Here is a 27816-nt window from a genome sequence, read left to right as displayed (position 1 = left end):
GCACCTCCTTCCATCTCCGCCATTCACATGTCCAGATTCTAGTAGGAGCTTCTCAGTCTACACTTTTTCACATGCCACTTCACTCACAGGTCTTGGTCCCATTGTACTATTGTTAACCAAATGTCTTCTCTTGGGGTTGTGAAGCTGTTCTGGGGACAAATGTTTTTCTGCAGCAGCTGTCCTGTGGTCTTGCACACAGGAATGTGCCATTCTTACTCCAGGTAGCACTTATGTTACTGTTACCATTGCCGTGAAGAAAGTGGTAGCATGGGTGTCATTGGCACCAATTGGATATTTGCCTGTGCTGTGGACAGCAATGAGAGACACAAGTTTTACCCCCAACTCCAATCCATTCCCCCCCTTCCCCTGCCAGCAAGCTTTAGAGGTGAAACGCTCCCCCCCATTGTACCCCTTTAGGGTTTTTTTAAAGTTCAGAATACCAGTTGGGGCTACCCAGTTCTCCCTGCAGCAATTCTTCACCCTTTTATTCACTATTATTTTCTATCAGGGGTGTACAACTTCAGGGCTGTGGGCTAAATCTGGCTTTCTGAAGTTGTCAGTCCAGCCCACCTGGGTTCCCCCTATGGCCACATACCCTTTCTGGATACCAACCGTTTGGAGGTTTCTCAGCTTTTATGCCATGTTTTCCCCATTCTAAAAGATTAAAATGCCTCTCCTAAGGCTTAGGGCATCTCTATACCAGCCTAAAATCCTGCACTTAAAACAGGGCTTTCTGCTTCCATTTTAAAGGCAGGATCACGACTCCCTTTTTCACGAGCTTCCTTTTCCCCCACCCCCTCCTTCTCCCTGTATCTGAGTCTTCCATTATCTTTCATTGATCTCTCTCCTTTTCTTGCAGCTTTTACTCCTTTCACGGAGGAAACTGAAGTGGAACACCTTGGGGTAATTTGATAGCTCATTATCTGCAATCTATTTAAAAATGGAACAAAGGGCATTTAGTGCAGAAGACGGCCTTGAATGATCACAGCATCATGTAAATAGCCCGTAAACGTCTGTGAAGGAGCAATCTCAATCGCAGGATAAAATCTCAGTGTGAAGAAAGCCTTAGTTACAATAAGCTGGTATTTTGCCCCCCTCCCCATCACCATTGGAATGCAGTCTCCGAAAGCCTCTCCAAAATGGAATTTGGCCCTTGGGTTGAAAAAAGTTCAGCACCCTTGAGTTACATGAATCCCAGTATATCTTATTCTCCAGTGCTGGAGTTCACACCTACCCTAGAAACTGCTGTGGACTGGATATCACACTATTGTCTTTGAATGAGGATTTGTTCCACTGTTGTTCAAGGGCTAAAATTAATTTGGCGTCCATATTCACCAATTTTCTGGACAATTCCTAAAATTGGCCTATAGATCCTTACTTCTCATTGGGATGAAAAGAGTTTTAGAAAAGCACAAACCACTTGTCTTCAGCTTCTCCATTTTGGAAAAAAAAATCTGGCTTTATTTGTAAAGTCTACAAAATACAGAGGAGTCTGGCAGGACACTTGCTGTAAGTCAGAAAATAAATAAGTACTTTTTTCTTGCTCTATAGAAGATAAAATGTGATTTGCATATATAAAATATAAAGTACGGCTCTGTACCAACATCCTGGCCACAAGGCGGAATGGCATAAAGGACGTGAAAATAACTTATATTCGTGCAATAAATAAATCACAGGGTAGGAACAAGGGGAAACATGGGTGGGGGAAACGCTAAAGAGGGACCCCTGTAAGGGTCATCAAAGGCTGGGGGAGGAAGGATGGACGGATGGACAACACTGGTTTGGAAGCTGATTCCATCATGGGGGTGGGTGTCATGGTAAGCTGCAGGGTGGGTGAACCCAACCATATGTCTAAAAAATTAAAGGGTTAATCGTCATTTAAATAAGTCACTGTGGCACATGCCTGGAAGTGACTGCCCACAAATACTCACTGGTTCCTATGTTAGCATATTAACTTAAGGGTGGAAGGTACCTTCAAAACCCACCTAATCTAACCCGCTCCCCCATTTTTATTTATGCAGAGGCATCTGCACCCAAGACATCCCTGACTTATTACTTTGCCAGCTTCTTAAAATGCTCAAAGAGGTGGGCCTGGGCAGTCTCCCTTGCTATATATGTACTATTTTTTCTCTTATTCTTCCTTCTTGGGCCAAGATTCCAAGGTCAATTTTAAACTTGACAGCTGCTGAGCTAAAACTGCTTGCCCAGATGGGTTTAGAAATGGGCATCATGCTTAAATCAGGTGCTGGTTCCTATGAGTGTGGCACTAGCACATCAATGCAACACACCTGGCCCATGGATCCCTAGCATGACAACTTTGTATATATAAGTGCAGTAAGTGTAACCTGGTTTAAATGGGATACTGCCTTCATGGAAGCCTTGCTGGGTAATGTGTATATTTTTTAAACACACTTTAAAGTCATATTTAAACTGAGCCCACATTGGCTTCTGAATGGCACCACTGCCCATTCTTGGAGGAAGAGCAGTAATCTACCACAGCATTTAAACATAATTCCTGTGACTACTGGAGAAGTAGGAAGAACTCTCAAATGCTGAGTGAGCAGCAATGAGTGAGTTTCCCTCTCTACTTTAGTTAATGAATGGAGCAGCATGATTCACAGTGCCATCTTACATAAGTCTATTCAGAAGCAAGTCCTACAGAATTCAATGGGACTTGTTCCTAGGTAAATAAGAGAGAGAGGGAATGAATAAAAGACTGCATCCTTTAAAGGATAAGGGATAAATACCGTGGGACACAAGAGATCCCAGCTCTGCTACTTGGCTGTCCTCAGCAAAACCCATCCTCACTTTGACTCAGTTTCTCCAAACAGGCTTTATCTGTGTAGCAGAAAATGTTTTTGGCTATGAACCATCCATTTTGATTTGTGTAGCTATTTTGGCTCAAGCTATTTTGCTGCCCTGTGTGGAAGTTAATCCTTCGCATGCACGCACACAAACAAACACACACACACCCAATGGGGAAGGGCATTTGTGTTTCTTCTGATATATTTTCTCCAGTAGCAGCACCTGTTCCCTGTTCCATACAGCTGAATGGAACAAAGTGAAGAGGGTGCAGGCTAGAAAACAATAGGGAGAAATTGTATTCCTCCATTGATAGGTCTTCCAGTTGAAGTTACTTGTTCATTCACTTGTACAGAGCAAGGAAATCTCCCCAGTTGCTTATAGAGAGAAAGAACGGGCTTGAAGGGTTTTCCATTAATTTAGACCTTCTAGAATCCTGCTGCTCCAGGCAGCTGCCTAAACTGCCTATTGGGTTGAGCCAACCCTAGGTGTAGCTAGATTCTGGTGAAACCACAGTTTTTTTCATCTGTGCGACAGTTGTGTATATTTCTTTCCTGATGCTCTAGTTTTTCCACCAGATGAAAGAAGTGGAAAGAAAATATGGAAGATTCTCTCCGTTATGATTGATTCTCCCGCACCCCCCGCCGCAACAGCTATGTATTTTCACACAAGTTGATCTAGCATAATAAAAAGACCCTTATCCATTAAACTGCGGTTTCTTTCTGATTAGATGAATTGTGCCTTTTGTTCGTTCCTCAGTTATTATACTCATCACCATATATTCAGCATGACAACTGCAAAATTAGGTGAAAAATTACCATGTGTAGCCCTCTGGTAACTATTCCCACTAGAACTGAAAGATTTCCCTTGGGTGTTATTTATAATCCTGTTGCCCCTTCTCTATCCACCAGTCTCACTTGCTTTATCCTTCTTTCCCCTGCCTTGTCCCACCACATGCCCTCTCTTACTTTCCCCACCTTGTTCTCCCTCTTTAGAAAGCTACTTCCATCCCCTGCCAGAGATCTTGTAACTTTAGACCAAGACCACCATTATAATAAAAAGTGAACATCAGCTAAGTTTACATAGCCATGCTGCTGGAGACAGAGGTTGTCTTTTCTAATTACTGTGGTGTGAAGTATTATGTTATCATAGGATGGGGTGACAGCAACTGACTCTGTGTTCTTGGTGTGCACCTCTATGACCCCTTCCTTTCACCATCCATACAATCACACAGCAGTAATTCCCTTTCTTGTCCCTTGCTATAACTAGTTTCCCCTTTCCTTTATTGTTATTAAGCATAGCCACTCATCCACAGCTCAGTCTGATTTGGATTGCTCTTATGACAGCCAGTTCAAACAACTCCCAATTCCAAATTGAAGGGAACATGGAGTTTCTGAGTCAAAGAGCGCACAATATGGTATGCAACAAAGAGGGAAAGCAGAGCTACAATATGGACACATAGGACCATGTCACCAAGAGGTCAGGGTGACAGCTTCTGGGGACATCCTGGTCATTAAGTACATTGCTAGCTCTCACAGACAAGAAGCAGGCTTCAACCTAGCATCCGTTTTGCTCCGTCATGAAGAAGCTATTTCCCTTTCGCTACCCTTGCAATCAAAGGTTCCTTGAAGCTGAGCTCCCAACTACAACAGAGAAACCATCTCCAGACCCATCGTACTATATTAGCTTGGCGGTCCAGTATGCAGAAAGGCAAGACAAGAAAACTGACAAACATAAAATGGAAAAGTGGTTGGGGGGAAGGAAAACGGGGAGAACTGGCCACTGCATTCCAATCCATGGATAATGATAACAACTAAAATTACAAAGGCTTCCCACCCTCTCCCAACAACAGTAAGGGACAAAGGAGGAAGTTCAACATTCAGCCATTTTGTCTTCAAGCCGATTCTGTCTCCTTCAGTTGGCAGAAGAAAAGTGGAAGAAGGGGAGGGGCCAGTGCAGCTACAGCCGTTCTAGGTGAGAGCTGGGCAGAGGCATGGCAACAGGACTCAGTTCACAACTTGGCTTGTAGACACTAGGAGTATGTGGCCTGGTTGGAGCCAGATTTGACAATGGTAATGACGCTGGCAGTAGCCACCTTGGCAGTAGTGCCGTGAGCAGTGACAGTGCGGGCAAAGCCCTGCAGCGCTTCATACTTGCCACGCAAGGCGTCGAGCTCAAGGCGCATGGCAGCATTCTCACGCGCTAGCTTATCCACTTCCCTTTCCAACTCTGTCTTCTGCTTCTGCAGTTCTTCCTTCTGACACACCCGCTTGACCCGGCAGCTGGCTGCATAGCCACGGTTCTTCAGCGTGCGCCGACGTTGCTTCAGCCGTGCCACCTCCTCCTTGGATAGGCCTCGCAGGTGGTGGTTGAGTTCCCGCACTGACAATCCCATTAGCTCCTCATCCGAGAGGTGCGGCGTGTTCTCACCCATCTCGCGTTTGATCTGTTTAAGAGAAGGAGGAGTGGGTGAGTCTCAAATGTCAAAACAGCTCAGGCAGAACAGAGAAAAAGCAGACCAGGTGAGGGAGGGGAGCTCAGAAAAGTAAGCTTCCAGGAGAACGCTGAGCAGGCCTGGTAGTATTTTGCAGCATGAAAAGCCATCTTCTATGACCAATATTATGCAAACTATAAAATGCATATATTATGCTAATTGTACATATTGTCCACACTGTTTACTTAAAAGACTACATATAAGTTAGGAGTTTTTAAGTAATCAACTAAAACATAGAACAGAGATTTGATGAGTTGGATCCAGAGGAAGGCTCTAATCCTATACACACTTACCTGGGAGTAAGCCCAAATCAGCTTTCCCCAACTGGTGCCCTCCAGACTCCCAGCATTCCTGACCAATGGCAATGCTGGCCAGAAGCTGGCCCAAATGAACTCAATGGAGCTTACTTCTGAGTAGACATGTATAGGATTGCGCTGTAAGTTAATCATGTTTCAGTCCACTTGAAATCAACACAAGTTATGTTAGTCATAGAATAGTAGGGTTGGAAGGGGCCTACAAGGCCATCGAGTCATGACTAACTGGTCCAATTGATTTCAATGGGACTAAAGTGTGACAAACATGGTGGATCCAACCCAGTGACTATAAAAAGATTATTATATACTGCATATGTTTTACAAGGCACACTTACTCTTCCTTTAAAAAAATGTAGTAAAGAAAAACTGCTGAATGTGAACATTCTGCATTAGGATAAATTATGCAAATTACATAAATTATTATGTACCATAATTTGCTTTCTTTATTATAAATGTACTGGTTTTTATTTTTGCTTCCACTGCTCCTTTCAAAAAGAAGTGTAATGGTAGGGGGAGAGCTATGAGTAAATGATGGATACAAGGCTATATGTGGTTAGGTGTATTCTCTCAGTTCATCTCATTTCTCCTCACATCTCTTCCTTTTGTCCTGGAAACCCCTTGCACCAATCTTCATTCAGTATTGTTCTGCAATTGCCATTTATGCCATTTCACTTTTTCCTTGAAGAAAAACACTATCTTAGTACTTGCATAAAAGCACCTTTTGGCCACAGTCCCTGGGTTAAAATATATAGTTCAGGTGCTCTGTTGCAATACAGATTATTTTTTATCCCAAAATTAAAGAGGGCCACCATTTTTACCCCCCTCCTTTAAAAGCAAGGTGAGGTGGGAGCGCAAGGGTTTCAGTAGCATACAAACACTGTAGCACACTTTTAAACCTCAGATAAAAATGTGAGAGGAGCAAGTCCAATGGGGTTTGCACTAGAAGTCACAGAAACCCTTTGGTGCTCTGTGCCCAGATGTACCCTGTTCCTCCCCAAACAGTAACGATTGATTGATTAATGTATTTATATCCCTTCTTTTAGGATAATGCTTTAAAAGGCAGCTTACAAGAGTTTAAGAAAACCTATCAAATACAGAAATAAAATATCAATAGAAAAACAAAATGCCAATAATAAAACAGAAGCACAACACACATAATGTAAAACAGCACCACTAAAAAGTCATATGCCAGCACATCAAGATTAAAAACTAATAATAAAAGGCCCTCCTGAATTAAAGACAAACAAATGCAAAGTGCACTTAAAAGTGCAAAGGAAGCCACCTTGTTGAGAGTGACCCCTCAGCAAGTTAACCAACAAACTTTTAGTTCCTCAAACTAGACAACATTTCAAGCCAATTACAGTGGATTCACAGAAGATTTCTACTGTTCTTGTTTTTGAATAGAGAAGTAGCATATAAAGCAAGTAGCAGTAAAACCTCTTCTTCCTGGCCACTGACTGCTAGTGATAGAAACATCTGGACATGATAAGAGATCAAGTGGTTCTTTGTCACTTCCCAATATCTGCTCAGCCTCAGGCCCTCTTGACAAAATACTACATCAGCTTCCTGATACTTTACTTTTTTGCTTCCTCAAACCTCACAGCTGTGCTCATCTATTCACCATCCCTGTTTCACGGGGAATCTCTCCTCAATTAGCTTGCTCGGTTTCCCCTTCCATGATTGTCCAACCTTGTAAATAAGCTCCCCAAAGTTACTAGCCTGCAGGAGACCAGCAAAAGAGGGATGGCAAGATGCATTTCTATGGTGGGCACAGAAGCAGGACGGAACAATACATCCTTCCTCTGCCAGTCTGTTCACTCGCCCGCATGCAGTTCCTGGTTGCCTATAGCTACCAGGCTAGTGATTAAATATAATACTATGGTGGGCCAAGAAACGAAAAGGCAATAGTTACAATTTCAAGTTATATTCTTTTTCCTGTGCTAAAGCCTTGCACAATTTGAAGAAGGGTGCATGTGAGGGAAACCACTTAACTTGTATATGAGGGAAGGCCCTAGCCTGCTAATGTTCCTGAGGACATGGTTTGGGGGAGGAGGGTACAAAGAGCTGCTATGCTGTCACATCAGACCAATGTCACCATTTGCACCAGTTTAAAGAAAGATTAAAGAAAAAATATGAAGTGGAAGTGGGATGGGGAAGAATCCAACACAACAAGCAATGCGGTGCAAACTACAAGTGCTACTCATCATAGTAAAAAGCAGATCACATTAAAAACCACACACATACACGCCAGAGCAATCACACCCTTAAGAGGAAAAGTACTGCAGGAAGGGCACAGATAACATCCTTCCCCTTTTGGCTCCTCCCTGACTGGAACCTTTTGCAGACAAGGTCTGCCTGCTTTCAAACAGATTTTGGCAACCACAAGGATTAGAAACTTGCTTTTCTCAAGAATGTAGAAGTCCAGACCCTCAAGGTCCTCCTACTCCAGTCGTTGGAAATAATCTAATTCTATGCTACCTTCTGCACATGTATTTAGCAGCTCTGAAAATAGGGGAGTGTCAAAGGAAAAGGTGAACAGTAATTCAGGCAGGAAGCATAGTTGTGAAATAAGAAATGGAGGGAACAGAGAATGAGGAAGTGAGGGCACAGAGAAAAATGGAAGGTGGGAAGAGTATAGACAAGAAGATGGGAGAGGGTACACAAAAGATAGGGCAGAAATGCTGGGTACAATTTGTGGGGTATACATACTTTGTTCACACATATCTAAATTGTTCCCAGTGGGGCTTCTGGGACCAGGTCTTCATGAAACATCACCTATTTATTTTTTTATTTTATTTTATTTATATCCATCCTTCCTCACAAGGAACCCAGGGTGGCTAACAAACCATATAAAACAGTACAACATATAAATACCATTAAAATAATTACAGAGCCGAATCTCTATTAGAAGGGAGTTCCACAGCCAGGGTATCACCACCAGTTAGGCTCCGCCATATGTGGTAGCCCCATGGGTCAAGGGGAAGGCAGTCCATCAAATAGCAGATGAGCAGTTGCCCATTTGAATCATGACCAATGTCCCACAGCAGAGTATGAAACTGGATCATATTTATGGAAAGGATAATCTTTCTGGGAGACCCTCTGTCGTGGTCTGACTTTGTTTTGATTTATAGACCTATGAAAACAATGGCTGAGTGAAGGTTGTTCTTCAGTGCGGACTAGCTCTTACCTTTAGGGCTTTGCTTGACAAGCTGTCAGCTGACATTTTGCCTCACACTCCTGCCGATCCCCAGGAAAGAGCCTGTAACTGTGCAGGACACAAAACAAAAACAAGAACTGTGATCACTATTCACCCCTCTGCATTTTGGGGCTCTCTGGGAAAAGGTGATATTTTCCACACAGAAGTATACCCTCCATTTACCCTGCCTGTGTCTTCCAGGCCCATCCTCCATTGGCACCATGCCAAACAAAAAGACATGGAACAGACACTTGGATCCTTCCCTAGGAAAACCATTCCTGTGTGGGTGGAGGTATTCTTTAATGTTCCACAACCCCTTGGTCCAGCACAGTGAGAGATACCAGATCGCTGATCCAGCATCAGAATGAGTCATGCTTGCTGGTTTGTTTTCCTTTTAAACAGACGTTTTTTAAAAATCCTTTCTGATTTGCCCAAAACAGGCTGTGGCAAGAGCTTGGAGCTGATGCTCTCGCACAAGATTGTCTACCTATCCGCCCAAACATAGTCAGACAGTATTCATCGTATTTCTCCCCCCACCCCCACTATAGTGTCTCTATACTGGACATGCCCTGCAGCTACCGGAAACTGCACAAGGGCAAACATTTCCTGAGAAGGAGGAAACAGCATGGTGAGAGCCAGCTGGCGGGCGGGCGTGTCCCTGAAATGCCAGTGCCTGAAAAGAGACACGAGGGAGATAATAAAAGCAAGATTTTTATGTGCTCAGCAGAGCATTCCAGGCCGCTGGGAAAGAGTGCGCCTAATAAGACAGAACCCTCACATCCCCAGAGGCAGATGTATCACAAATCTTCTCTGCTAGGGATCACGTACTAGTCAGCTCTGTCTGCAGCCAGGTATCTATGACATTTGGGGACCAGCTGTTTTGCAAAGGGATCAGATTCTGTCATTTATTTCCAGGGTGGGAGACCCTGTGTTGGCACTGTTATATCGCTGCAAGTTCTTGAGCAAAAATAACACATTCCAGCACACACAGCATCAGCACTTAGCATCCCCCTGCTGATACCTATCCAACCCCCCTCTTAATTTTTTTTCGGGCCCAGCACTCTGAGCAGCACCAGGTGACTGTATCTAGCCACCCTTTTAATTTTCCACAGTGCCCCTGACCTAGTGTCACTCTGGGAGCATTGAACCTACCCATACACTATGCTCATTGACTAAGGCCCTCTTCAGGGGCCTCCTCTGAGCAAGGCTCAGAAGAAAGCAACAAGAGAGAGGGCCTTCTTGGTGGCAGCCCCCAAATTATGGAATGAACTCCGCAGTGCAGCCCGCCTGGTGCCAACATTATCTTTCAATGCCAGATTAAGACCTTCCTCTACTCCCAGGCATTTGGCAACATATGATCGGTTTTTAATCCGGTCATGGGATATTGTTTGGAGATGTATGTGTATGTGTGTTTGCTCTGTTTATATGTTTGTAGCTAAACTATTTTTATATTATGCATAATACTGTATTTTCAAGGTTTCTAACCTTTGTAAACTGCCCAGAGATGTTTAAATCATAGATTGTTCATAGATTATTTGGCTGTTGGGCAGTACAGAAATGTAATAGATGAAATGAAATTAAAAAGGCAGCTAGACCCAGCTGCCCTGTGCTGCTTGGAGTGCTGCCAAGCCAGATAAGCCCACCAGAGCCCACTGTAAGAGGAGAGGACCTACTAGAGGATACTTTGCCCAGGAGCCCTTCAAACTTGGAGCTACTCCTTTATTCAATCTCTCGAAAAACAACAACACCCATCCCGGGAGGTTGTGCCTGTACAACAGTATTTTAGGATGACCCAGCCATCTAGAGGTACCCTTTTGTTAATATTCAGTTTGAGACTCCTCTCAAACAGCTCAGGTAGAAGCATAATGCAGAGCAGGGATGCAGAACGTTTTTCATCTCGAGGGCCAAATTCCATTTCAGAGACGCTTTCAAGGGCTGCATTCCAATGGCGAGCAAGGCCAAAGGCAAAGGGGCAGAAAACAAAAATACCATGATATTTCAACTTAAACTCTTACCGCTAGTAACTAAGCTTTAGGAGAGGCGTTTCAGCCTTTTAGGATGGGGGAAAAAAACTGCACAAGTTGGGAAACCAGCAAATGACTCATGGTTGGAGTAAAGGGGGGCATGGACTTCCGGAGAACCCCAAAAGTTGGATTTGGCCCCCAGGCCTGAGGTTCTAGGCCCCTGAAGTACAGGAGGAAGCCTGGAGTGAGGGCAAATATGTACAATTTGCCCATTCCCCAATAGGTCTCCATATTGTTCCTTTCCCTCTTGCTGTTTCCTCAGCTAAACTGGCGCTACAAAGATTATTGCCTCACTGGGGGCCTTGCCAAGCTGTTGTATAAGATCAGTGGGGAGAAGAAGCAGTATATGATGAAATCCCAGCACAAGCCCTTAACATGTTACTAAATTCCTATTTAGGATATTGATTCTGTGGACTTGTTAAAATTTTGATTTATTTTGTGATTGGTTTAGACTGGTGTTTTATTGTTCTGCTGCACTATCTACTTATGGAATTTTAATGGGTTTAATGTGGGATATTCTATTTTTTATATTAGTTGTAATTTGTTGTGGGTTGTAATCCACACTGGGAGAACTTTTTAGTTCTGAAATGTGGCAGAGAAATACTAAAAAAAGTAACTTATCCTGAGCACAGGATTTGTGGGGGTGGGAATATAAAAGCACAGAGCAGCTAGGTTTGCACATAACACTAACCCATGGTATGGGTTGTTGAATTCTGTGTTGTGTGAACCCAGCTGCACTAACAAACCATGGTTTGTTAACCACGCACAACCCAGAAAGAGGTTTGTTGTTGGGTTGTGAACTCTGCGTTGTTTAAATCATGGGTAGTTCATAGACTATTTTGCCAGGCTACAGAGGCAGTGGTCAAGGGTAGTAAAAAAAAAAAAAAGTCTCCCACATTTTTTCAACCATTCTCATTCAATTTGAAATAAATCACTTTTGTTCTTTTCAATTTCTGAGAAATTCTCATGGGTTGGGTTCAGGGTTCTTTTGCTTACCTTACTTAAGGGGTGGCTGAGGAGTGTGTGTGAGTGTGCTGTATTTCATTGTACAATCATCTCTCTGACAGTCTGCAGCCTCCTCATCTTCCCACACTTCAATTAAAGCCCAGGGGAAGACGTCATGAGGTCATTCCTCCCATAGGGCTTTTTCAGATCAGGAAGCACAGGCAACTTGGGAGGCTGAAGAGCAATGGAGAGATGTGTAATAGGAAGAACACATGCACAAAGCACCCTTGGCCACAGAGCTTATCTAATCACAGTGATTAGGTAAGCTCAAAAATACCACCAAAAGAAATTCAAAATAAGTTATAAAACACCCTGAGAATGAGGCAGAAAAATGGAAGTGTCTTTCATGGGACAAGAAAACTTTGAGGAAATTGGAGGATAGATTTCGGAGTAGTAGCTTCACCTCATCTCTGGTGGAGCTGGAGGCAACACTGCCCCCCTCACAACTGCTACAGGACTTTCAGGGAAGTGATATAATATGGGAGACAAGATGTATCCACAATAACCCCTTAGAAATGTTATGTTTGGAGGACCGGGACCCTTGGGAAGGTGTTGAACCTTGAAGAATGACAACCAGAGCCAAGCCAAAATTTTTCAGAAGGGATTTTTCTGAAGAAAAAAAAAAGTTCTGAGATTTTTCTTTTCTCCCCCCCGCCCCGCCCCCAGAAATAATAGGCCACTTTATAGAATTGTCTTCATTTTTATGTGGGGGCCATGAAATTCATGAAATTGTTCTCCCAATTTCTCTGCCCACAAATATGGTACATTGGGTTGAGAGGCCATTTGTGCACTGCTGTAAAAAAAAACCCACACCAGTCACTCTACATAACAGTACTAAGCTCTACAAAGGCATTTGGGATACAAGGAAGGAGCAGGTGAAGGAGGAGGGAAACAAACAACCCAGGGACTGAGAAAGCAAACCACGGTTTGTTCACTTGTCTGTCAAACAAACCCTTGTTAGAGCAACAAACAATGGGTTAAATAAACCATGGGTAAGTGTTATGTGCAAACCAGGTCAGTAAATAAGATCAGCCTTGACTATCATTATGATTATGAGCTAGCTCCTTGTTCCCTCTGAAAGGACAAACGGAAATCATTTCAGCTTGAGCAACTGAGGTCAGCAATTTTTTTTTAATAGGGCTTATACATTTCTTCACTTCACAGGCTCTCTATAATCACAGGAATGAAACTGGAAGCAGAAGATTGTACGCAAATTTCTCCAACACCTGCAGTAATTTTCCTAGAGTCATGGCTTGCCACACACACAGAAAGTTGTATTTATGGAAGTTCCTTGCCCTGAGAGATGGACAGATGTATATTCCCCTCAGAATATGAGAAGCAGGCAGAAGAGGGGGAAAGTTATTCATGTCTCTGTTTTCCTCATACTGAGACATGCCCAGACAGGAGACTGGGGACAGATGCAACCGAGATGGGCACAGGCCCAGGAGTTAGAGAAACAACAGAAGAAACACAGCAGCCTGTTTGAGAAGGGCAGAGCCTCACAGAGCCAGCTTAGACTGGGGCACTGCTATCTTGCCTCTCACACTCACTCAAGCCCCAGAAGCAGAGGACAGTTTCCTCTAGGAATGAAAGCTAGTCCAAGTCAGAGCCTAGGCCACACACACAACTCAACAATTTCTGCAGAGCAAGCAGAAATGCACTCAATATTTTTTGGCTCCTGTTGCTACAGCTTAGTCAGTCACCATTTTCACCCCTCAAGGCAGCTGCATTTCTGTGGGAGGACAAACAGTACTTGTCCGTACAGTTAAATGACATTCAAGATGGTAGGCATAGGAGAACCATGAACTAATTATCCTCCCACCTGTGTGCTTAGTACATAGCAGGCACAAATATATCCAGGTATAACTAAATCGGCCTGATTATGCTACTGGGCAGTCAGTCAGTCATGTAAGAAAGTGATTCTTGAAGGATTTTCTCAGGTAATTTCTTCTCACAAAAATGTACATTATAACTCTGTTGTTAGGGATCTAGGCATCTTTCCTTTTTTGTTGGGGGTGGGATAGGAAATAATTATATTTTCCAGCACTTAATCTCAAACATTTAGTCATTGGGAAAATGTATCTCCCTCACACATACAGCTAAGGTATCTATTACAACTGCTTTGTCAGGGTGGCTGCACAAGTGTCACGAGTCAAATTCACCTTATTGAACACCTTGTTGAGCACCTATTGGACAGCACCTGTGACATCACTGGTACTGTCCAATACAACTCTCCCACCACTGCGGTATTTCAAACTTCTTTCAAGGCAGGGGTATTCAACCTCTTTCAATCTAAGGGCTGAATTCCATTTTGGAGAAGCCCCTGGAGGCTGTGACACTGATGAGCAGAGCTGAAGGCAAAGAGGGCAGGCTAAAGACAAAAGGGGTAGGGACAAAAATACCAGCATATTTTAGCTTGAAGCTCTTACGGCCTGCAGCTAAACCTTAGGAGAGGCATTTGTCTTTTAGAATGGGGAAAACACTGCAGCAAAGCCAGGAAACCATCAAACAATCAGTGGCTGGAGGGAAGGGGGTGGGACGAGAAGAAGGGGTGTGGTGATCTGGTGACCCTGGAAGGCCAGATTGGGGCCCCAGGTGGGCCAGAGGTTCTGCCCCCCTGTTTTAAGGTGTATTTTATTTTATTATTTATTAAATTCTTTATGGGATGAACATTCACCTCACTGTACCATTCAACTGAATGAATGCTCAAGGATACCCCTTCCCTTCCACAATTCCCTGCCATTTTGTGAACCTTTTGCTTGATTTTGTATTGTTACTTGAAGAGATCCAACTTCTCCAGTACCGAAGTATACATTCACCTGAGCACACTTTTAAATATAGATAGAAATATCAATCGCCCCTTCTCTTTTAGCATGATTACCTGTCTTTCATTATGTGAAATGGTATCACCCATAGGGTATCACACTACTGGTATGGAAGTAGTTCTAGTGCAACATAGCATTAAGAAAAATTCAAAACATATTTATCCTGCCTTTTCGACCATGGAAGCAGTTTATGACAAAACCAAAACAGTTCTACAAGCAAAAACTGTATTACTTTAACCAGTAAAAACAAAAGCAAAGAAATTAGGGGGGAGGGGAACTATCTACAAAACATAAAACAAGTGTTAATATCAATAAAAACGAAAATGTAAACTGAACCAAAGTTATCTATTAAGCAGTAAATATCCCCATATGCCTTGATCTTCTCTATTATTCAAAATTAGATATTTTGGTAAAGTTTATATATTTGTTCAGTTATACTGATATTAAGGCTTCTTTTAATAAGTTTTAATATGCTTTCCCCTTAAAAATAAAACTTTACCAACATATTAAAAATAATTAAAATGAACAAGAAAAATGGACTGAAAACTCCAGCTTATACAGATTCTGTCAAAACTGAGATACTGGGACATCTAGCTGACCATCTCTCCTCTATATACCAAATTGCCCTGAGATCTTCCGAGAAGGCCTTATTGGTCGTTCCACAACCAACAGGCATGTAACTGGGCTTTCTCAGTAGTGGCACCCACACTCTGAAAGACTGGAACGCTCTCCCATGTATGGTCCATGAGGTGGAAACTGTGGAGAGTTTTAGACGCCTCTTGAAGAGATATCTATTTACTCAAGCATTTCCTGACTTGTAATCGCATTGCTGTTTTACTGTTCATCTAAGGTTGTTAATATATTGATTTTTTAATACTAGTACATTAGTTTTTATATTATACTTTGTATTTTTATGTAAACCCATTAGAGATCTTAGGATATCAAATGGCATACAAGTAGTTGAAATTTAATAAATGAAACAAATTACATTTTTGCCACTCGACGGGGGAGGGGGAGGCAAGTAGGTCTCTCTTTGGAAGACATGCCAGGGTTTAGGGGTGTTCCTATGACTAAAAACTGCATTTTCTTTAACTCTGTGGAAAGGATTAAGAGATTGTGTAACATTAACTGTCACGCAGGCTACACAAATAGTTGCCAAGGTGTTCTTGAGTCCCCTCACCCGCGGGTTCCTCAGTCAAAAACCTTGATATGACCAGGAATCAGAGTGCCAAACATTATGTTGATAGTTCGTAGCAGGGATGAACTCTGTAACCATCCAGTTTTTGCAAAACTTTCCTCTCTGCCATCTAAAAGCATGTCGAGGCAGGCCCATGCATCCCCTCAGATCAGCTTGCTGCTGTGCTAAAGACAAGAGTTAATGCTGAAAGCTCAACCTTGTTTGTCTCATTTGGGCAGCATTGTTAGTCTTTTGAAACAGGGAGTGCCATTAAACAAAAACAAGGAAGAGTCTCGTGGCACCTTAAAGGCTATCAGATGTATTATTATCGCATCATAATATGCCATAATACATCTATTAGCCCTTAAAGTGCCACAAAATTCTTTCTTGTTTTTGCTGCAACAGGCTAAAGCAGCTATCCCTCTGAGAACCATTCAATAAAGTTTAAGAAGGCCCACCTGCATCTGTACTTCCTTCTGCCTGGTCTGTATCACTAACTATCAGGGTGCAGAAGAAAATGCCCCCCGCCCCCATATCTGTAATTATATTTGACGTTTAAGTGGAATTTAACTATAAGCTGCTCTGGGAGCTAATCTTCGTCAGGCTATGATTGAATGAATGAATAAAGGAAACCTTACATTAAAAACATTTGCCTGTAAAGTTCTGAGCCTAGCAATATAAGTTGCCTCAGAATGGTGATAATAATGAAAACCTTAGGCCTAACAGAAATGTAGAGTCATCCGTGTCTTCCCCATGCCCCATTGCCAATTGAAATCCTTTTATTAACACCACCATCTTGTCACTGAGACAACAGGCATTTTTGGTGGCTGTCCCACAGGACTAGGTATTTCCTCACTCCTGGAGACACGAACATCTTGCAGAAGTGTTTTAAGGCCTATTTGGGCTAATTTTCACAGTTAAGCCAGAGCAGAGGAGTATGGATCTGTTACGGTATTTTTTTCTCTTGAGCTGATGTAATTTTATTATGAGTTTAATTGATTTTTAATCATTATCTGCCCTAAGCCTTGAGGATGGGATGGGCTATCCATCTAAATAAATAAGCATTTAGATGAGAGAGGGAAAGAGAAATGACAGGTCAGAGACAGCAGGGCTGTGGGAGGGAGAAGAGCCATCTCACTGTGAATCAGCACAAACACAAAAAGGTTACCAAGGCTATACATAACACTGTCCTCTCCACTGTGCCTCCACCACTACTGAAAGTTTAACCAGGTTCCTACGAAGCAGCCGGGCAGGCACACAAACACACAGGCCCTGCCCCCCAAAAGCTTGCAGAGTTGACAAACCACAAGGTAAAACAGGTCAGGTAAAGAAAGGCATGAGAACTGATGGGAAGTGTGGCTGCTGGGAGACGTGGATCGCAAGCTGACTACTTGGAATCTCATCCATCTCATCTGCGCAAGACTCAAGGCCAATGACAGCAGAAGAGTCATACTTCTGGAATAGCAGGAAGCACAAACACACACGGGACTGCGACACATAGAGAGAGGATTCCAGAAGGCTGCCGGCTTTTATCCTGTGCTTATTCTCAAAAGTATGTGAGCACCATACCTTGAAGAGAAGTGGTGTGATACAGGACGGCCAGCTAGTCCAGGGTAAGCTTCTTGCCCCAGCATATCAAGTGCAATATTTCTTAATAAGTGCAATATCAAAGCATATTTCCGATACACAGTCAACACAGAGCACAGAAAATAAAGTGGCAAAACCAGCTATGTGTAGACGGGGCCACCGAAAAAAGGAGACAGGGATGGCAGCTGGAAACGAGGGGGGAACTGAGGCAAGCACGTGTGAAAGTTGTGGTTAACAGATCAAACTGTGAACCAGGAAGTCCCCTGTACAAATCAAAGCTATCTCCAGATTTTGGATGGCCTTTGGGCATGATGACCTCCATCAGTGGGCCCACCTCTTCCTAGGAACATAGGAAGCTGCCTTATACTGTGTCAGACCATTGGTCCATCTAGCCCAGTATTGTCAACACTGGGCAGCGGCTTTCCAGGGCTTGAGGCAGGAATCATTCCCAGCTCTACCTGGAGATGCCAGGGATTGAACCTGGGACTTCCTGCATATAAAGCATGTGCTCTACCACTAAGCCAAGGCCCCACCCCATATCCTCACTGCCATTGTCACCAGTGGCTGCTCCTCACTGTTGCTACCACCTGCTCATCTGTCAGAGGGAGAGAGTGCTCTTCCTCACTGCCACCTGTTGTTCACTTGCTCACCCCCTTTGGTTCAGGAAGACAGGGCAAGCGAGCAAGGAAGTGACAATGGTGAGCAACCTATCGAGACAGCTTTCGACAGTGGGTCTTCTGTAGGGGCAAGGGCTTTGGGAGGTGCCCAACCAGGCCGACCCTGGTTCAAATCCTGCTTGAGCCCCTAACTCCTTCAGTGTCCCTAAGGACTACATTGCCCAAGCTGCAATTCTGAACACATTTACCAGGGAGAATGCCCTGCTAGACACAGTGAGACTAGCTTCCAAGTAGATATGCCTAGGATTGTGCTGCCAACCTCATTTCCACCCCCCACCGATCTGCAGTATGGGGATAACATGGATCTAAAACTTGTGAGAATGAGAGCGTTATAACTGCATCATATACACTAAAGCCCTATACAGAGGCTTAGATTTTCACAATAGACCTCCTGTTATTACAAAGAGTAAGGGCCTTTCTCTACAATCAAAGAAAGTTGCTCCATCCACATTTCAGCCTTTGTGCAATACTCCTGCACACCCTGATTCTACAATACACCAATAGCACCATATCCCATCCTCATGGGCAGGAATGGGAAATAGCCTTGCTGTAGGGGACGATTCTTGGAGTGGGTGGGATGGCCTCCTTGCAGCCTTTACCTACTATTTTAAAATTTAAATAAATTGTGCACTTGCACAGAAGGCAGCGGGGTGAGGGGAATGCTACCTCCAAATATTGTTTTTTTAATGTTGTTTAGAGTTCTCTGAAAGAATTGGACAGAATGGATAAGGAGAAGTAAAACCTAATATCTTTGGGTGGGGTTTCACAATTTTTGTAGAAATTATTGACAAAATAAACATTTAAAAATGTATTTTGTTGTGTGCTGTCCAACTGAGCAGCTCTAGGGCTGCAGTGATCTAGGTTTTAAAAAAATGAGGACGAGGAGCAAAGCTGCCCCCTCCAAAACTTATTGTTTTACCTTTTCATGAACCTTTTGAGAAAAAAATGTAAAAGGAAGTTCATAGAGTGCTATAGACCATTGCGTGTGTGTAGGCGGCAGGGGCAGTGATTTGTGCCAGACATCACTAGTTGCATCACAGGGAATGTCCAACAAGTCTCCATGACACTTGTGTGACCACATTCCATGAAGCAAGCAGAACAACAGTGAATGTGCTATCTGAAGGAAGTATTGAATCTATCCCCACTCCCTCCCCCTGGTTCCAAGTAATAAATATTGTTTTCTGGTAAAATAAGTTCTTTCTGCAACAGGATTGCATCATCAAGAAAAAATGCGTGGATTACATGCAAGAGATTAGTAACAGATTAATGAAATTTTAATATATGAAACATGCCTTTAGATTAGGCTAAAAGTATACAACCTCCAAGAGCCTCTTGTGACGCAGTGTGGTAGGCTGCAGTATTGCAACCGAAACTCTCCCCACGACCTGAGATCAATCCCAGCGAAAGCCGGGTCTCGGGTAGCCGGCTCAGGTCGACTCAGCCTTCCATCCTTCCGAGGTCGGTAAAATGAGTACCCACCTTGCTGGGGGAAAGGTAGTCACGACTGGGGAAGGCAATGGCAAACCACCCCGCTATAGTCTGCCATGAAAACGTCAGTGCAAGCGGTGTCCCTCTAGGGGTCAGTAATGACCCAGTGCTTGCACAGGAGGAACCTTTCCTTTTTTCATACAACCTCCAACCCTTGTAGCAAGTGGATTCCCTTGGTCTCTATGCTCCTTAAGATCAGAAAACTAGGACAAACAGGTGTGAAAAGAAGAGGGGAATATGCCTGTTATATATGAAAAGAATATGCCTGTTAGCATATTTAAAAGGATCCGCAAGCTTGTGACCATTTCCCTGCCATCCTCTTAGATGTTTCCTATAGAGCTCCTTTTCACTCTGTCTGAGGTGGGAGGCTATGAATGGTTAAGAGGGAGGCTATGAATGGTTAAGAGGGAAAGACAATGGGTTGTTCAGGAAGATAAAGGTTTTCTTACCTACTTTCAAACAAACCTGAACTTGCTAATTCTGTACTCACATCACCAACCCTATCTACAACCACATTTGTTAAACTGAAGTACTTTAACTGAAACCCAATTTAGCTCCCTTGAATTCAGTGGGACTATTGGCTTGAAATACAGATACTTCTTAACAAGGTTGTGAATTGGGCCACAAGCGTGTTAAGAGATGTTTGTATATTTCTATGTGTTGTGGTTTTTTTTGTTTTTTTTTAAAGAATTGAACATGAAAACAAAAGCGAGGCAGAAAGGCTAGAGATCCCTGGAACACACAGCTCTTCTCTAAGGCTGCAATGCTATGTAGAGTTACCTGGGAGTAAATCCAACTGAGTACAGCACTACTATGTAATCATGCATAAGATCACACTGCACAACTCCTGCACAACACCTAAGTGTTGCATTGGGGCTCACAGAAATAATATAATCAGCGGGCAACTAGAAGATGATGGCACAAATGCACAAAATAGTGAAAAGAAGTCATGTGTCAATGATTCACTTGGGTGCATGGGTTAGAAATTAAGATGGTTGAAATATATACATTAAAATGCTAATATATAGAACAGGGAGCACCAACCAAGCCCGGTGCTCATCTGCAACCAATCCTATTCCAACCACAACTCCAGAACCCCAAGTACACAATAGCCTCTCACCTCATTAATAATTGACATGGACACTCCATACAAGAGCAGAGGGAAAATATTGCCTTGAGCTCTCATTTGAGTGGAAGTGTTACCCCCAAATAGTCTAACAAAATAAAATTAAAGACAGAAATAAAAACATTCCCATTCTTAGTCTGGTTCACCAAGCCTGTCACAGTTCCCATGTGAACTTTCTAGCAAAATCTTCAAAGACTTTTGCCTTTAAACTTGGAAGTTGCCAATTCAATTCCCAGAGGAGTGAGGCAGGGAATAGCCCTCATATTCAATCATTCTAAGAACATCAGCCTTTGAGACAGTTAATCTGATAGTGTAAATCAGTGTTACTCTGACTATGTCTGTGAAATAACCCAAAATGTATACTAGTTGTGCAGTTCTGGCATCACTACCATCCAATGAAGCTTAATTTTCTCACTAGAGAATTGCTACTCCAGAGCTAGCAGATGTTCCACAATGCTGTGTGTGCTGTTCTGAAGCAGGGGTGTATATTTGCATATGTATACACAGCTGAACTCTGGCATATAGTATCAAATGTTCAAAACAGCTCCTCGCAGAGACAGCAAGTTGTATTTGCTAAGAGGACAAGAAACAGAGGGTGGGTTTACAAGACCACTTTCCCCACCAAGTGGTGACTTCTTGAAGTCCTTTCATGACAGAGAGCCCCGTGAAACCCTATACGCTGAACAGGCCACCGGTTCAGCTGCCTCCAAAGCCCCAAGAAAGGTTCAAGGACTGCACATGTCAAGGGAGTGATGGCGAAGGCAGACCAAAGCACTCCGAACTCATTTCCAAGCTTGGGATTTACATAGACCTTCACTGCAACAAATCATGGTGTGGTCGAAAAGGCACATGTGTGAATTATTATATTGCACCATCAACATTTATGGCTCATTCATAGTAACATATGCAAAGACACAGCCCCCTGCCTCAAGTAGCTAAAATCAAATTTCAATGGAAGTAGAAACAGAGGGAGGGAGAGAGGGAGGGAGGGAAGGGGCAAACGTAAGAAGGGATGAACATGAGCAAGTGTAGTTACTTGCATCACATATAGATTTGTGTTTGATATCAGCCTGTCTTATTACAAATATAAAGTTGACCTGTTGCCAACATGACCTCAGTTTAACATAACCTATAGCTGTCTTTATGTCAGTGAAAACCAGCTACTTGATGAGAATCTTGGAATCCCGAATTTAAGACTGGAGAGCCACTGCATTTCCATGTACCACTGCAAGGTGTGCCCTAGGTAAACAGGTGCCATTATATACTTTATGACCTATGGATCACAAGAGTGTTATTACTCATTTTATGATGAAGCAACCTTGTGAGGCGGTGACTACACAGAGTTCTAAATACTTGGTTGTCTTGCAGCAGGTAGAATGGGAGAAGGGAAACTCAGGCTCTGAGTGAGACTTAAGAATACTTGTTTTTTTCACCCCTGATGCTCCTTCCACCTGCTTTTCATAGGAAAAACAGTTTAGTAAGCTTAATTCAAAGTCATAATTCACATGACACAGGACAGAATGATAGTCATGTGAAAAAGACTCACAGAAGGAAGACACAAAGGAAAGGTAGCCATGTTGACCATAAGTAAAATGTGCAAGCTTTCAAGATCGCTAGACCTCATCAGCAAATCAAATGCTGGCTCAGCTGTCAGTCTTGCCTCTCCCTCCCCATGCTATAACCTCAGGCCCAAATTCGGCCCATCTATGGCCCTAATCTGGCCATCTGGGGTTCTGGGTTCCCCAGATGGCCATCCCCCTTGCAGGTGGATGAATTTTGCTGACATCATGGAAGGCCAACCAATTAACTCCACACATAGCCAGCTTCTATTTGAAACTTGCAAACGCTCTTTCAGAGCTTGACTCTAGACAAGAATAAGTATGTTTGAGATGAAGATGGTGAGGCTGCTCCTAATCTTGTTTCTCAACTCTAGATATGTTCTGTCTATCTTGTCCTACAATCATTCCAACACCACATTACAATTTAAAGAAAAACCTATTAATTCTAATGACCAGTTTGTCATGGAATAGGGTCTTACTGATTGCAATGGAACTTGCATCTACAGTTCTATACATATTTACTCAGAAGATAAGTTTCCCTGAGTTCAGTGGTATTTATTCCTCAGTAAATATATACAGGATTGCAGCCATAAGCAATGTATTTAGGATCAAAGTGCCACTTGATTACTTAAATATAGACAACCTTTCTGCAAAGCTCCCAGGGCAGTTTACAAAAACATGATTTTAAAAATACACAAATATAATAAATAGCATCTAGCTTTTTATCCCACTACTTGTATATTGTGTATTTCTTGTTCTACCATCAGTTTGGTTTTAGGTTTCTCTCTTCCATACAGTTTTATGCTGTACTGGTTTGACGATATGTTTAAAATTGTTATTTTATCTTCATGAGCTGCCCAGAGAAATATACGACTGGGCAACCAATATACATACTGTAGAGTAATAAAGTATACAGTCCTAAGATGTATAGGGCTTTAAAGGTAAGCAACAGCACCTTGAATTGTTCTCTCTTTTTCACCCCACCTCTTCCCCTCCTTGCTCACATTATGACAGTCTTCCCCAACCTGGTGACTTACAGATGTTTTACTGCAACTCTCAGCATTCCTGACCATTGGCTACGCTGGCTGGGATTGATGGGAGCTGAAGTCCACAACAACTGGAGAGCACCAAGTTGTGGAAGGCTGCATTGTGGTAAGGAAAACAATGCCTTGGCTTTGGGGAAGCAGCAGGCATGGTGTCACATCGATCAATGTACAGTACTACATGCACAGATATGTGTTGCTGTAGCAGTAAGGGTTGCACTTATGCAAACAAGCATGGTCGCTTCACAAGCCTAGACATTCAAATATGCCACAGCACACAATGGTGCCCTCAACATAATGAGGGGAAGAGGCCTTAGCTCGGTTTCAGAACACATGTTTTACATGCCAAGAGGTTCAGGCTTAAACATCTCATTAAAACACTCTCCTGTAACAAAGACTGCTGCCAAAGGGATGCTGCCAGTCAGTGTAATACTGGGCTAGACGGACCAATGGTCTGGTTCAGTACAACGAAGCTGCATATGCTCATAGTACATTCAGTCCCTACAGCATATAGAAACAAGTCCCCACAAAATCATATTGAACACTGGTTTGATTCACTGTTGTTCTCAGCCTGTCTTCCTCACTGTCAAAATTCGGACTGCAAACTTCTCAGGGGCAGGAGCCTGGTGCAAATGGCATACACTTAGAATTAAAGAATTCAGAACTGAACAGAGCTCACAGTCCTTTCACACAAAAAACCCACTCCTAGTTATCCCAACCTTTCTTCCTTTCAACAGTATAATTTAGAATGACAGTGAGAGGTCATTTTGTTGCTGCTACTGTTAAACAATTGGGAGTCAGATATCCTTGCCAGTCTATTGCAAATCACCGGGAGATCTACCAGCAGATCCAGCTTTGGCCCACCCCTGCTTTAAATTTCCATGTTTGAAGATGATGCTATGGTAGCCTTGTAAATAACCTTGCAAAGTTACTGGCCTGCACATTTTTTTACTTACCTGTTAAGAAACTGCAGTTCCATGCAGACTATGAAAAACGGGAGGTCCCCTTTTCTGTGGTTAACACAGAAATGCAGGCTGCTAGCTTTTAGCAGGCTAATATTAAAAAATGCCTTCTACCAAGGAAGAGACTTTCCTTTTGCCTTGGCTAGTATAGAAACCAAGCTATCTCACCTGCATGGAATCCTTGGTTACTTATTGCAACCTGACAAGTTGTTAAAGACAAGGCTGGTTTACAGATAATACCAGGTACCTTTGACTACTACCTTTCTCTGTCTGGTCCGGCTGTATTACTTCCAGCTAGTTTTACAATCCAATCATATACATGTTTACATGGAAGTAAGCCCCACTGAGTTCAACGGTACTTCCTCCCAGATAGTGTGTATAGAGTGCAGCATTAGAGATTTACTATAGTGTAGCACATATACCTCCAAAAACAAAAAGCACCAGATATTCTGTGTATGGAAGGTATCACTAAATATAATGGAAGGATTTTTTTTCTTATCAGACCAATAACTAGAACAATCAGCAGTTATAGAATTACATTCCTTAGAAGCCATAAATCAGAGATGGTTTATAACAAATCAGAGACTGAACCACAGATCAACTTATCTGTGTACGGCAAAGGTTTCTGTGAAAACTGTGAAACCTAATTGTTCTTTCAAAAATATGTTCAGACCTTCATTTAAAAAAAAAAGTGATAGTATGCAGGTATCCATGTGCAATTATTTGACATTGCATATAAAATGCAGAAAAACTGTAAGATACAACTTTCCCTTCAATATTTTACATGTACACAATCCTTATGTTCACAGTAGGTGACTTTTAAATGTATCTTACAGTCCTAGAAATTCTCTTAGCTTTTGAGCTCATGAACTGGAACAAGCCAAATAAGTACAAAACTGTATGTGTGCACTAATTCCTTTGAAAGGTGTTGATTTCTGTTGTATGTTAAATGAGCCAAAATAAAAGTGAGCAACTGGGAACGGGGAGGGTAATTATAACTGTAATTATAACTATTTTTGTTACTTGCGTAGAAGCAGGGGGTTGTTTATTGTTTGCTATATTACTTATTTTGAAAATTCAGCAAAACAATGTTAGAGAAATCATATGTCTTTATCTTTTGCCCACAAGTGGTAGTATGTCTGAAATCCTTATCTGTTTTCCCTCCCCTTGGTTTAAATAATTTTTCTAATCTCTATCGAGTAACATTTGCCTTTTACCTACAGTTCTCTTTTATAGAAGCATAGAATAGTAGGGTTGGAAGGGGCCTACAAGACCATTAAGTCCAACCCCTGCTCAATGCAGGAGCGTTACCCTTCTATCTCCCTCCCTTTTACCTACAGTTTTCTCTCTCTCCCCGCCCGCCCATTAATCAGTTGGGCTACATATACAGAAACCACCTGGCTCATCGGTAAAATGCTTCCACCTCAAGTGGACTAGACAGCAAATCTGTTGCAGTGCATAGCAACACCTGTAGAACACAATAAAGAAAAAACCCATTTAACAGAATGCCCAAAAAGAATCAAAGAGATTAATAGCCACACAGTGATTAGTGCTAGTACCACATAATTTAGAATTGATTCCTATCAGGTTTGTCATGGATGGGGCTCCGACTCACAACATCTACAATTGCCAAATATTCTTTATTTTAAGGGGAAGTTTCTTTTTCCTAAGGTATGAAAGCTCCATGGAAAAAAGTGGAACTGTTTCTTGTAGAACTAGAAGGGATTTCTAGTTCTAGAAGTACTAAACAACAACAACAACAACGGGGCTTGTCTAGCCCCTTGCCTCAAAGGCAGGAGTGCCCAAAGATCAATACACCCAAAAAACAGACCCCTGCTAGTGACATGCTGCAAATAGGTGCCTCTTATATGTGCATCAGAAACCTTCTGCATGCCAGAGATAGGACCTTTTCTGTGGCACCACCATGCCTGTGGTACACTCTCCCCAGAGACGTCCACTTAGCACCTATATTGGTGTCATTTAGGACATGAGGGAAGACTCTGCTCATCTCTTGTGCCTTTGGTTTTAACATGGTCCTTTAAAAGGTCACTGTTTTTGTTCTGCTTTTTTATCTCTGGCCTTTATTTGAGCTTCATAATGAATATTTATGTTACTGTTTGCATGGTTGACAATATTTTATATGAGAATAATTTTACCATAAACTGTGTTGAGCAACACAGTGTGGAAAAAATGGGATATACCTATATAACTTGGATGAATAAACAAATACAGTACTAAATAACAGGTGCACTGCAGAGGAAACACCTTCAGGTGACTTAAGCAGGTGAGACATGCCACACACTACACTGGAAAAACAACAACCCCACCCCCTTCAGGGTCTCTAGCCAGTTTGACCTGGGGTGGGGGGGAGGAAGATTCATTCCTGATCCCAAATACAACAATTAGGATTCCCAGGGGTGACAACCACTCACCCACCCAGATTTCTTCCAGAAGAAAAAAATCACCCACCACAGCTCCAAATCAAAGTATTCTCAACTTTTGTTTTGTTTTATAATGTTCATCTGGAAACTCTCCTACGGAGTTATTTCCAAACTTTGCCCTCACTGCTTTTCAGGCTGACCTGTCACCTGGCCTGCCCTCCATTTCTTGCCCTCTGCCGGTAGACTTCCAGCCCCCTAGAGAGGGATCCTACTCTAGACACTTCACAAGCGAGTAAGTTAAAAATGAATAACTGGGTCGTTTGTTACATAAAAATAATAAGTAAAGAAGCTGGATCTACACAGATCCACATGCTTTTCTAATGGTGTCCACCCTCCAATCCACCATCAAATCACAGCTCGCATCTATGCCACACAGAAAGATTATTACATGTGACCCAGGCCTCAACACGTGCATACACATGGTTAATATGAACCATGAGTAAGTCCTATGTTATTAAGCGATTTCCTGCCTAGTGCAGCTGCTCTCGGCTCCCTCAGAACCGTGGATATGCGTGAACCGAAGGCAAAGAAACACATCACGATTTGCTTTTTAAAACAGAAACTGAAAACTAAAGTCTTGGATCTGGATCCTTTCTGAACATCCCTTCCCAACAACTCTCTCTAAAGGAAATAAGTTTAAGGACATCCTAATGGGCAGCGGATATTCCCCTCTTACCCTGAAGGAAATCAACACCAGCCACTCCTCACAACACACGCAATACAACACCCCGCAATGTGAGGCACTGTTTTCGTTATCATTTTCACGGTCTCTCGGCCCCCTCACCCCGTACGGAAGCCATGCAAAAGCCCACCGTGGAAAGGCGCCCAGAAACAGAAAAAAAACGTCCTTCGTTCTCGAACGTCTGTAAGTTTCGCTACTACAGAGTTACAAACCGAAGCTCCACTTACTTCACACAAATCCTCCGGATCCCTCTTTTGTCTGCTGTCCTTCCCCTCTTTATGTCCTCGGAGAGCCCCCCTTTTCTTTCCTCGCCGATTATGCTCTCAAATCACCTTGTTTGTTTCTGTAAATGAAGTTGTTGTTTTCCGAGGAGAAGGGCTGAGCTGGGCTCTGCGCGGTGATCTGCTGAGTTGT

At 42.8% G+C, this 27816-nt stretch overlaps 1 protein-coding gene across 2 annotated transcripts; it reads right to left on the bottom strand.

Moving 5' to 3' along the window:
- Positions 1-424: 424 nt before the first annotated feature.
- MAFF (MAF bZIP transcription factor F) lies at positions 425-27816 on the bottom strand. Of its 2 annotated transcripts, XM_084809799.1 has the most exons (3): positions 27630-27816; positions 8798-8875; positions 425-5248 (listed from the first exon to the last, which is right to left on the bottom strand). In XM_084809799.1, exons 2-3 carry the CDS (start codon positions 8831-8833, stop codon positions 4835-4837), a joined length of 450 nt encoding a protein of 149 aa, XP_084665925.1. In that variant the 5' UTR covers positions 8834-8875; positions 27630-27816; the 3' UTR covers positions 425-4834. The 2 variants fall into 2 exon arrangements, with proteins under 2 accessions (XP_084665925.1, XP_084665926.1); XM_084809800.1 differs by lacking the exon at positions 8798-8875.

Source organism: Heloderma suspectum, chromosome 7 (genome assembly GCF_057233095.1).
Source record: "Heloderma suspectum isolate Gila_16-S chromosome 7, 16-S_ref, whole genome shotgun sequence".
Lineage (NCBI taxonomy): Eukaryota > Metazoa > Chordata > Lepidosauria > Squamata > Helodermatidae > Heloderma > Heloderma suspectum.
The sequence above is the reverse complement of the archived record's forward strand: the minus strand, read 5'-3'. Positions and strand labels throughout refer to the sequence as shown.

Bases quoted from the DNA above. Each gene is read 5' to 3' on its own strand.
- MAFF (XM_084809799.1), bottom strand. From the start codon at position 8,833: ATGTCAGCTGACAGCTTGTCAAGCAAAGCCCTAAAG. The intron at 5,249-8,797 runs GTAAGAGCTAGT...TCTCTTAAACAG, and splicing joins TGTCAAGCAAAGCCCTAAAG to ATCAAACGCGAGATGGGTGA.